This window comes from Poecilia mexicana, unplaced genomic scaffold, assembly GCF_051168715.1.
Source record: "Poecilia mexicana isolate PSO_F unplaced genomic scaffold, ASM5116871v1 scaffold_20, whole genome shotgun sequence".
Taxonomy (NCBI): domain Eukaryota; kingdom Metazoa; phylum Chordata; class Actinopteri; order Cyprinodontiformes; family Poeciliidae; genus Poecilia; species Poecilia mexicana.
The window spans coordinates 13,921,363-13,933,877 of NW_028263389.1; the positions used below are offsets into that span (position 1 = coordinate 13,921,363).

A 12,515-nucleotide genomic window follows, 5' to 3' on the forward strand; every position below is an offset into this window, starting at 1 on the left:
AGCACCTGGGGGTAAACTTCATTACAACATAATGAAGTCAAGCCACACAGCAACATGCTTGATTTATTCCACTGGAAACGCAAAAGGAGGGTGCATGTTGGAATTATGAGGACTCAGTCAAATGGAGCAAAATGTGCGTCTAATTAAAATCCGGCAAAAAGGGAAACTTTGAGTTATTGCTTTTGTGACTGAATCAGAGTGGCTGTTCTCCTCTGTCTGACAGGTCGCGCACACAAACGCACTAATGTCTGCTCGGGAGGCTGCCGGCATCATCACAAAGCCCCAAAGCTCAGGAAAGAGCCCGCTCTATAGCCACCAGCTATAACCGGTCGCGTTGCACTGTCCGCTTCTTGCTGTGGAAACAAACTACTGTACTGTAGCCAAGGTTACTGATGGGGCAAATCGATAATGTTTTAGAATAATAAAAAAAAAACAAAAAAAAAATAATTTTTCAGCAACAGCTGGATCGCCTCGAAACAGCAAACATGTGGGACAGTGAGACGCAAGTCAAAGGGGACGTTTTGACAAAAAAGAAAAATAAAGTGCTTCCAATATTTGCACAAATTACCTGCATCACCTTAACATTAGCTTATCCACCTCATCCTTAAATCAAAGAGCAGCTGGTTTTAAGAGAATATCAATACGGTGCGCTCTGCAACAAAACGATGCAGCAAATCAGAAGCACAGGCAGGTTTGGATTCCAAAGCAGATATTTGTTTTGTTTGATTTGCTCAACAGCATGTTTCACAACCTACATCCCTCTGCTGGATTTTGAGGAGCCATCCATTGATTTAAGTCCATGCAGTACGCAAGAGAAACACATCAAGTTTGGCAACGTTATTGATTAAAAACAAGCTGTTGAAAGATGCAGCAATTTGAAGCAAAAAGACGGAGGAAAACGTTTGGACAACTGACTGATTACATGACGTTTCCAGACACGTTCGTTTGCCTGCTGTAGCTGTTGTTTTAGCTTTAGGTCGACTTCCAGGTAAAAAAATAAATAAATAAAAATACGCCGCTCCCTTGGGAGCTTTTAGGCAGCAATTACAAAACGACCCCCCCGCAGAGCAATCAGAAACATTCAAATCAACCACCAGCAGAAAGTCTTAAATGAATCTTTTATACAATTCTAGTAAGATATTTTCCTGTGAAATAAAATCAAGAGCACAACTGTGAATGGAAATTATGTTCTCACTTTTGTAGGTTTTAAATTTAAATAACGATTTTTCAAAGACGTCAAAACGTTAAACTACTGCTATATTTTAAACTTTTCAAGATCAATTTTATTTTAAACCTATCAAGATCTAAATCAATAAAGAATGTTACAAAAAACACATTGTTTTTTTTTAAGCACAGGCAGGCAACTCCAGTACTTGCCTCCGTAGGTTCATTAACTTTAACCCCTTCTGTCAGTATATTTTATTCGTACTGTTTTTGACGGCAGGTTTTACCCAACCAATTAAAACAATTATACTTTTAAGTCAAACCCAGTTAAATATGCACAAATGGTAATGAATGCCGTAATGAATTAAACTATAATAAGCCTCCTTCAGCAGGAGAAATATAAGACAACAGTAAAAATGTCATTCAAGACCTCTTAGGACCTATTAGAGCTGAAATTTTCAGATTTTTTTTGAAAGCAATAATTTAGACTCTTTAAAGCCCCACAGCAGCCATATATTACAGAGTGAATCTCACAATAAATGTCTTTTAGCAATTAATCTAAATTATGCTTTTTGTCTAAACTAGAAATTCATCAATAAGAGATTGGAAAGCCTTTATCTGCAAGTGAAATACTGAAGAAAAAAAAAAAGATTTTCTATTCCTTAATTACATAAAAGCAAAGATTTTGCACCATTTCCAGTTCATAAAAAAATATATTAATTAAAAGCATGCACTCTGATGTACCCAAAAACACCTGATAAAGTTTAGGAACATATTTTCTCATGCATAAACTCATAAGTCATAAGAAGCATCCTGTTAAGGAAACTGCAGTACAAATCAGCAGGTCAAACTTTAAAGAAAATTTTAGATCAGCACGAGTAAAAAAAAAAAAGCATCATCAGTGCACCTCTTTACGGCATTATTATTGGACGATAATCTCATGTAGGAACCTGCTGATGAAGGGCAGTTATCGTTTTCATTTAAAAGCTATGGTGAATTTGATCTATCCCAAAAACTGACACCATGATTGAGTGCGTTACTTTAACTACGCACTTGTTGGAACTCTGAGAACATCAAGACAAAATGCACATGATTAAATGAAGTTAGTGTGATATGTTTAGCCACACTGTATTTTTTTAGATAGTCAAATTAATTTTTAGAGCAGCATTAGATGGTGTGTTTGGTATAAATGTAGTGACAGATTTTGTAACTTAAAACAAAACGGGATGAATTTGCAAATACAATTTATTATTTTTGCTAAAAGTCTGCAGCGATATAGTTTGTTTTAGGTTGTCTGAATACTGTATCAGCATCTTTTCTACCCCCTTTTCGTTTCTTTTCTTTCTCCTGTGTATTAAAGACATTGCTTAAAATGTCAGCTGTGTATTAAATTCTTAATGACGCTTTATTGTAAGCTCACTTTTTGTTCATTAAAAGATAACTTTACATAGTGTGTACATGTCTGTATTGTGAACAGTTTTTTGTCTAAATTAGGAAAATTATTAAAAGGGAGATTATTTGAAATATATTAGGTAGATTTGTCGTAAAAATAACAAAAAGCCTCCTCGTGACCACGAGGGGCTTTATCTTAGAAGTTAATGATCTTTCAAGTCCCAACAGTGACGCTCAAAGTATCACTGAACCGCTGAGAAACACAAAGGAGGTTTTTTTGTTTTTTTTCTGCCTTCACAAATTGAGGGAATCTGGGATTCAAGAAGCGGATCCCAGTAATTCAAGATAAACCAGTTCACGTGTGATTCAGCTATATTGAGCAAGAAAGAAGAAACGATGAAACAAACCTGACAGACTTCTCCGCTCTTCTGGCTGTGAAGTAATAGTGAAACGGTCAGAGCTCACTCAGCTGGTATCATTCTTTAAAGTTGCGCCTACTTTCGAGTCGAGCGTACGGTGCTTTAAAAAAAAAAAAACAAAAAAAAAAACAATCTCAGCCAACGCTTATCTCTTCACGGAAAAGCCGCTTCTCCAGAGCTCGACGACTCCACACGGACTTCCAATTTCCAGCTCAGTTACACACATCTAGCCGAAGAGCTAGCCTGCTAGCTGCTGAAATAAACACTTGGCTTTGTGGGGGCTCTTAACTCTTCAATTTCCGGATCTTTTTCCGAGTGGACGTAAAGGTCCCTCTTCACAGGGGGCGGCAGCAGACGTGTGGTGCATAAACGTTGATTTCTGTCCCCCTTTTAATAGTCCTCTTTGTGCTCACACAAATTTTTCTTTTCTCCTTCTCTCAGACAGCCGCTCACTCCTCTTCAACACACCACAATGGGTTCTGTGCCGACTCTTTTCAACACAAGCATCCTTACTCGTTACGACGTCCGACGTCGCTTTGCGGCAGTGGTTGCTTAGCGACATTTTTAATACATGTTGTCGAGTCTGGAACGCCGCCTTCCTGTGCATAATTTCTCCCTTTTTATTATTCTCATTGTATTGAGAACTCTAAGATTAAGCGAAATTAACTCTTATTTTGGGTTTATTTATGAATATTTTACAAAAGTGCTCAGGCTTCATGTGTGTAAGGTGCAAGATGCTGTAAGGATCCATGCATGGATGTTGGATAGTTTAACAAGAAACATTAAATAAAAATTTTAAAGTGGTCATAAAATAAAAAGTGAAATGACAAATTGACATTTTTTTCATAGTCAGGTATCAAATTGTATGATTATCATACAATTATATATGAGGCGCTCTTTGTTCATTCATATTCACCACAAATATGATTGTGGTGTTAAAGAGTTTAAACTCTTAAACTGCAAATTCTTAATGGATTTAGACAAGGATGAAGAAAAAAAAAAATTGTATCAGTTATTGCATTTGAAGCCAAATCGAAACTACTCACCCTAATGTGTATGGGCAGTGACGTCACTGGAGTACATATTTGCACAAATTCAGGTGTAGTGGGTGGATATAAGTAGGCTATGTTTTGTTTCTCTTTTTCATCTATTAATTCCAGGTTGTATTTTTTGTACTGAAAATACAATATTTTGTATTTCGGGATGCTATATATATTTATATATATATAATTCTATCGTGACCATCCCGTTCCACAATCATTAAGAACGAAATTAATAATGCAATTACTGGATTTTCTTATCAAAACCCACAATAAATAAATAAATAAATAAATAAACATTGCTCTTTGATTTTAGTTGTTATATAGTTATTAAAGTGAAATTCAAGGTTATTTAACAAATTTGATGTTTATTAAACAATGTTTAATAGGCTACAATAAAATCTTAAAATCTCAAAGATAAGGGAAAATGTTTTTCAGTAGTGGTTTATCGCGGGAAAAGTTCAACTGTCTCAACTTCTACGAATTATGAATGAATTTGTGAATATGACCTAATACATTTTCCCCCACAAAAGCAACTTTTAGCTCTAGACACATTTACTCTACAGCGTCAATGAGCAGCTAGATTTTATTGAAATGATGAAGGCGCTGCCTGCATTAGTTTGTCTACTGCGCCACCTGGTGGAAGATGAAAAACTTTACTCATAACTTTAGATATTTTCAAATGCTGAATAAGTATCCCCTGCAATCATACAAGCCAAAATAAATAAAAATAAATAAAACTCAAAGCATTGAGTCGTTTACCAGCAAATACGGAAAATCACAGTTCTACAAAAAAGATACAAATAAAATGCAATAATAAAAAGCCTGTAGTTTACTACACAAGAAGCTAATATAAAGTCAAAAATTTACATTAAGAATGGCACAGAAAAAAAAAGATCACATGGAAGGCCAGTTAGTGGCAAAGGAAGTAGTTAGACAATAAAGATAAGTGACAAATTAAAAAAGCTAATTCTTCCATTTAAAAAAAAATTCCACACTGTCAGATATCCTTTAGTTTTTATGTTCATTTTCAGAGTCTAAACTTGCCCACGTTAGGTAAAGATATATTTAACCTTGCTCGTCTTTAAGTAATTACATACTAAGATAAATATCAGCTAAGACTTCCTTCCCTTATAAGTTTATTATTAGTCCGTGACGAGAATACACGAATTTCCGAGTTATCTGAAAGGCGCCACGCACGCTGCAGATGCGGATGTTGCAGTGGCGTCTTTCCGAAGTGTCACAGTTAACTCAGAAGAGGAAAAGTTTGACCCAAACACCGTGAAGATGTCAAACACCGCGAGGGGTCGACAAGATAGTGCGGCACTGTTTGTTCTCTCCGCAGTATGTTTAGCCTTAATAACAATTATCAGCGTTTGGAAATTAAAGCAATTCAAATACAGACTCATTAATGAAGCTGGAGGTGCAATGTTTTACGGTAAGTAACCCCAGACCCAGCTCTTACAGGGTAAATCGCGGAAGCTGCTGCTCAGCAACACTTCCTGGACTCAGTTCAATTAATGTGTCACAATGTTTGTTCCAGAAAAGTTAGGACATTACAGGTGCATCTTAGTAAATTAGAATATCATTGAAAAGTACATGTATTCCATTAAATTAATACAACTAAATACAATTAATCATACACATAGTCGCATGATTGGGGTTTATTTTAATCGATTGTTGCTTACGTCTAAGCAACATTTAAAGGAAAAAGCCTGTTTCTCAGAAAATTTTAATTTTCCTTAAGGTCAACTAGAATAAAAGAATACAGACATGCTACATAGGATCATGTTATGGACTTTCCATGCTTGCTCCATTGACCTCAGAGAAATAAAATTGACTAATTGACAGCAAGGATGTGCAATGAACCACAAACTTGTAAAGGACATTTGGACAGGAAAAATATAATTGAATTATGCAAGTCCAATGAATTGGTGCTCTGTAGGCCAGTAATACATTTTGTGATGCTCCTGCTAAAGCAGCAGAAACTGTTTTATGGGGACATTAAGGTGTTTCATTAAAGAGATTAAGAAACTGTATTGCCAAGCAACTTAGTTTTTCATTAGCCAGATGAAAAGTTCTGTTCTGTTACTCCCTACTCAGGTCTGTGTTCACCATAAACTGAAAGCTGAAAAGAGTATTTGTTCAAGTCATATCATCATTACTGAATTCACCACTATTATCGCATGATTTTCTTTTACTGCTGAGCCCTAAGCTGCAACAAGCGTAAGGCAAAATTGGAAAGATAATAATCAGCAGTTATGCTTTATTTGCATTTAATAGATTTTTTAAATTATTTTTATTATTATTATTTGATTGACCTTGATTACATTTCGCAAGCATTTTTTTGTGAATCTTTTGCAGGTGTCTTTCTGGGTTTAGCTGTCAGGTACTTGTGGGTGGACCGAGAGGAGCATTCGGAGAACATGGGCAGCGTTTGTTCTTGCCACGGTCTAAACAGCACCCCTCACGTCATAATGGTCAACATCTCATCCCACGGGCACTGTTACAGACTTATTGAAAAGAAGGGCCAAAGATGCTCGCAGCTCCCAAGTCCTCACACGGTAACTATGGCAATTTAGTTTGACCTTCACCGGAGATTAAAGCAAATCTTTTACACGGATAAGCTTTTGTATGTTGTGTGATTAGTACAACTTGAAGCGGTGTGTCCTACAAACCCACTGGCTTTGAAAAGACGTTTAATTAGCATCGGAGCAGAAATGTTTGAAGCGTTCTGGATGCACCCCAAGAATTTGCATCAACAGGATCCTCTAATGGCTTCTGGTTATTAGTTTTCCGGGTCGTTTTCATTGTCCGTTTGTTATTAGAAAAGTACGGTAGCGCATATAAAGAAAGGAAGGCAGCTATTTAATTCATATTAGGGATTATTAGGGGACAAATACGGAAGGTTGCTTTTTTTTTTCCATGTGTCGTATAAGGACACTCAAGTGAAGCAGATTATTTTCGTTCTTAGGTTAATATATGTAGCAACAACAAACTCAAACTCTTTGAATGCATAATTTAACCTGCTTGAAGAAAAATGTCTACTCAGGACAATTTCTCAGTTTGTTGTCTACATGCTGAATTCCCATAATAAGATACTCTGGCGAGGGGATATTGGTGGCAGATTGCACTGCACTGCAGAAAAGAGAGGAAAGTGTCTGAGCAGACACTGCAGGTTTTCTCCTCTTGAATAGACACCTCACACTTCAACCTGTGGCACAGAGCGCAGTAATGGATGTAGATAGCTCCCATCCTTTTTAAAATGACAGGCTCTATTATAACACAGACACTAAAGCATACAGTGATGTGTACAGTTTATGGTAATTGTAGCCTTGAAGAGATTTATGGCTGATGAAGACTTAGAGAGGTGGAAATGGGGGGTAATTAATTTCATTTATAAAGGCTGCAGCGAGATCATTATTCATAAGAGATTGAAGATTTTATGTAGGAATATGCTCCGTCACTGTTTTCTTATCAACTCCATTGGAGAAATGGTGTTTAAAATGCTGATCAGAAAGTTTTAGTCTATGTAGACACATTTCCTCATGCTACATCTTAAGCCTGTATTTTTACACAAACCTGACGTGGAAGTCAAAACATATAGGCACACGTTTTCTTGAAATCGCAGCTTAATCACTGTAAGATGCTTACAAATCAAATGCAATACTAATGCATTTGATTATCATTTAGCTGAGATGATATTGAAAAACACAGAAAATGCTTGCTATATAGACTAATTGCACACGGAGTGATTTATTTCATGAATTTATTTCTGTAAAGTTTGTGGCCTACATCTAATGTATGATAATTATAAGCTTTATATAAAAGTTATAATGTAACCATTTGATGTGCTGTACCAGATTATAGCATAAGCTAATGAAAGTTATGTTTGATTAAAAAAAAAGTCATATTAAGTTATGGCCTTCCCGAACACGTGGAAGTCTGCTTTCACAAGGTGTCGTAATGAAAAGTTAAGTGGATGGAAAAACGTTTGGTAGATAAAAAGAGCACAAGCACCAGGAACAAAAACAGCCATGAGGACATTTTTACAGTTAAGTCTATCTAAGAGTTTTGGGGGAGAATAGATGTGAACTGTGGTGGAATGAGTGCTTCAGCAGTAACAACACACAGATGTGTCCATATTCCTTGTTAAACCCGAGATAACATCAGAAGCAAGTCTCTACTCTGGAGTGGGCTTATCCTGTTCCCCATAGTTTCTGGCTCTCAAATGTTTGCTTTTCAACAGCTGAATGGTGCTGACCTCCCTTCCAGTACTTGTAATCAATATTTTCTTGGCGCAAATAGCGTAGGATAAATTATGTTAAATAAAAACGTGGGGGGAAAAAAAAAAAAAAAAGAATTTACAATAATTAACAGTAAAACCGTGTGGCAAACGATCAGAATTTATCTTTGAGTGATTAAAACAACAGTATAGAAAAAACAACATCAATATACCAGCATCTGAGATTATATTTTAGTGATTTGATGGGAGAAATGTGTCGTACGAAAAGGCCAGGTAAGTTATTTTCTGCACTTCACAGAAAATAAGTGTGAAGTTATTTTCACCAAGCATGAATGTGGAGTGCGTTTAGAAATTTGTTGATGAAGCTTAGGGGGGATGTTTTAAACCAGGAAGTGACCAGCAGTGGACCTTACAAATCACGCAGGCCAAGTGTAACTCTTCTCTAATGGCTTCGACTCCTTGGCCCGTTAAGAAAGCCAAGTTCTCATTAGTAAGCCAGCAGAGGCTACCATAGAGGCCATTACATCAGTCAGACCGTGTGTAGACTTTGAGCCATTACGCCTGATACATATGGGGAGCTAGCAGAGAGAGATGAGGATTTCATTGCATTACTGAGTCCATTATGTGCCACTGGGGAGAACAGCATTAAAGTTTGTGGTCTGATTAAATTTAGCACTGCTGAGCTGAGAAGACAATTAGTGTACACAGCACACCTCCATCTTCAACGTAGTGGTGCAGGTGGCCCTTGGACTATAGCTGCCAAGATATGCATAATTTACTCGCTGCAGTGGCCATATTGGTTTGTGTCGTGCTTATTTGTGTTTATCTTATATTTTAAAAATTCATGGATGCTGTTCTTTGTTGGTAATTGCAGCCACACAAAAGTAATTTATAGAGTGCTGGGTTATGGCTGCAGAGCAATTTGTAGATCTAGTTACCTCTTTAAATGCAGAATTACTCAGAGAGCATGCTGGCTCGCTAGTTTCTATAATGGACTTTCCAACATTGGATGTGTTCTGTAATTTTCTGAAACATGCAGCTAATTCACCTCTGGTAAATATTCATTAGAGGACGAGGATGTCCTAGATCAAAAACATTAGCAGAGGCTTTCATCTATCCACTTCTTTGATGCTCTTCAGGCTGTTATTTTAGTTAGTTTAAGGTCAGTCTTTGATTCTCACCAAACCTCAACATTTGGACAGAACATGTGACTATTCAAAGTCTTTTTTTTTTTTTTCCCCTTAATAGTATATATTTTTAAATAATACCAGAAGGTCGCTGCATTTTTTTTTTCTTTACAAATCTACCCACAATACAAATTAAAATCATCCAAGGGTGAAATTGTACATGGAATCCTGCCTTACAGATTGGCTGGTATTGCATCTCATTGGCTGAGATGAGAAGCATTCAGAGAGGATATAAATACAGAAATGTCTCACAGTATGGCTACCGTTTGTGTCGAAGGTAATTCGCAGCATGGATTTTATTGCTAATTTATGGCACAGCTCAGCTTTAATGGTGGTACTTTCTTATTTGTATATGTTCTAGAAGCTTCTTGGATACAGACAGCTGTAATTTTCATTTTGCATTGTGCTTTTCATTAATCATATAACCTCAAGACACATTGGCAGTGTGCTAAATCAGTACACTGTCATAAAATCACTAAGTGCAGGAGAGCTTTGAGGCAGCTAATACCATCAATTCCAGCTTTCAGCAACTATGTCAGTACATACTGGCACTCTAATCAAAGTATCTTATGTTCCCCATTTTTTCTGACAACACCTCATATATTTCTGATATGTTTTTATTTATTAGAATTGATTACAACCTTCTAATTCAAGCAAAACAAACAAACAAAAAAACTGTCAGTGCTTCAAATCATACAGAGAACCTACTTCTAATGTAAACTTTACATTTATTAAAACTTTGCTTCATTTCCCTTTAAAAGTAATTCAATAAAGAGCATTTGTCTATGATATATCTACATGCCTTTATGCGAAGTTAGCAAATAAAACTGTTAAGACTGATTTATCATTTCATTTACAAAGAATCAATCTTTCTTACCTTTGAGTGGTCGTTAGCACAGTAAAAGAAACGCAAAGAGATCTCTGTACATCCCTTAAGATTCAGATTTTATTCAAAATCAATGCAACAAAAACAACACTTCGATTAAGCATGTGTTTTTAAATACAACTGAATCAATCATCCAATAAATGAAGTGACTCTCTTTTCAGGCTATGCTTGATCCGCAAATCCTGTTCGACCTTTTCCTGCCACCCATCATCTTCTTTGGGGCTTACACCCTGAATCAGGTGAGACGGCTGCGTTTGATGACCACTGGACCACCAGATAAAAAAATAAAAAAACAAAATAAAATTGTATTTTGTGCTGCATCATTTATGGATGTGTTGAGAACAGATCTTGAATGTTTCATGTTTTACTGACTGCATCTGCCTTTTGATTCGTGTTCCAGAGGCGATTCGTGGGGAATCTGGGCTCTATTGTGACCTATGCTTTTCTGGGCACCATAATCAGCTCCTTGTGCATAGGGTAAGTGTTCTGTTCATTCACACTGATCAATACCACGCAACAAACACTCCAGAATGTGTATCTCAGTTTCTATGTACCTTATGTTTTAATCTAGTTATGTCTATGTGTAGACCCAACCATGTCATATATGCAGGAACTAGGGTTTCTCTATGTGCTCATTATCCACTGTGTTGCTGTTGAAGGACAGAATTCAAAGTTTGAATAGCATGCCAGCACATCGTGCTGTCCACCGCTACACCAAAAACACAAAAGCAATACTGTAATATTAATATAAAGCAGATACATGTGAGTACATTTTCTGAGGTCACTTCATGAGTCTAGAGATCTACTGTAAATGGGAATGAAAATGCTTTCCAGTGTACAACAGTGAAATCATTCTGTGTGCGAGACTTGAGCATATTCATTATTTACTAATGTAAGTCGTACACAATATTTTACAATAAGCAATAATAAACCAATGTACAAAGGTTTAATATACTACAGTAAAAATTATTTGCTTAGGAATACAACATGGAAATAAGAAGAAACTACATTTAATTCATTTTTAGTTAATACTGCAATTTATTCGTCAGTCTAAGTAAGAGTCACTATTATCACATTTTGCTGGTGTGACCATCAGTTTTGCATCTCTGTATAAAGTTCCTCCTTGCTTCATTGTGCACAGTGTTGTTAAACCAAGAATAGCACAGGTGCAGCAAATAACATTAATTATGTTCTGGAAGCGCCCCAATCATCTGGTTTCATTGCGTCAGTGTTGGTGTGGTAGCTGCACCATGGAACTGATGGACTGTCATTAATCACACCTGTGCAGCTTATCCAGTGATGAATTACAATGTCTGCAAATGCTCTTAGTGTGCTGAACTGTGCTAAAGATGTTTAAAGGTCTTGGAACCATCTGACTCTGCTAGAGGAGCCAGAATATATTATTATTATTATTATTATTTTTAAATCAGCTCCTGTGCTGATGCATAGTGTTGCAATTCTGTCCTGAAAGCACTAGATGGCAGTCTCTGACTTTGTTAGATATCTGGACCCCTGTTAGCTAAATGACTACAGTCACAGATAATGTTAACCATCCTGTAACATCTGTTTGAAGTTTTTTTCTTTCTTTTTTTGGAGGGTTTTGACTTTAGGATTAACTTTTTTAGTGAAAGCATTTGGTCTTCAGCAGAATAAAATCCAGTGCTTGCTCTTATGATACGCTAAATATTTAATAGGTTCCGCGTCAAGAGATCATTCTGAATTCCAATCACACAAAAAAAATGGTAATTTCCGTATGCTAGTTGCTTTATCTAGCTGTTGATTAAGACATTGTGCTCCCCAGCATAACTATTAGACATGTTGGCAAACTTATACTTATGCTTCACTAACTCCAAACATTTCCATTCAAGGCAAATCTCAGCTTACTACCTCCAGTATGCATTAGGTAGACTTCAAGATTGTGCAAATACGGAAATAAAATAATGAAACATGGAAATGAATCATTCTAAAGATTTGCATATCTCTGGTGTACTACTATATAGTAGGAGGAATGCTAGACCATTGCAATTATAGCATCTGTGCAGACATACTACACTTTACATCGCAGACTGAGCCAGCCCAATATTGGAGGACCTTAGTAGAATTTGATATTAGCAGTTAAAATAACAAAAAATATATTTGTTTTTGTGTTAAAAAAAAAAAGAAAAAGAAAAAACTGGAGAG

The 12,515-nt window shown here is 36.3% G+C and overlaps 2 protein-coding genes across 2 annotated transcripts in view; one reads left to right on the plus strand and one right to left on the minus strand.

Moving 5' to 3' along the window:
• The window catches only part of dipk2ab (divergent protein kinase domain 2Ab), a 38,221-nt gene extending 34,726 nt beyond the window's left edge, over positions 1-3,495 (minus strand). The window contains exon 1 of the mRNA XM_014984978.2: positions 2,964-3,495. The gene's annotated coding sequence lies outside the window, so the exon portion shown is untranslated. The remainder of the gene's footprint in view (positions 1-2,963) is intronic.
• Positions 3,496-5,195: 1,700 nt separating this feature from the next.
• LOC106916593 (sodium/hydrogen exchanger 9-like) overlaps positions 5,196-12,515 on the plus strand; it is an 83,102-nt gene continuing 75,782 nt past the window's right edge. The window contains exons 1-4 of the mRNA XM_014984979.2: positions 5,196-5,453; positions 6,380-6,579; positions 10,496-10,573; positions 10,735-10,811. Coding sequence (XP_014840465.2) covers positions 5,303-5,453; positions 6,380-6,579; positions 10,496-10,573; positions 10,735-10,811 — 506 coding nt within the window. The 5' untranslated portion in view covers positions 5,196-5,302. The remainder of the gene's footprint in view (positions 5,454-6,379; positions 6,580-10,495; positions 10,574-10,734; positions 10,812-12,515) is intronic.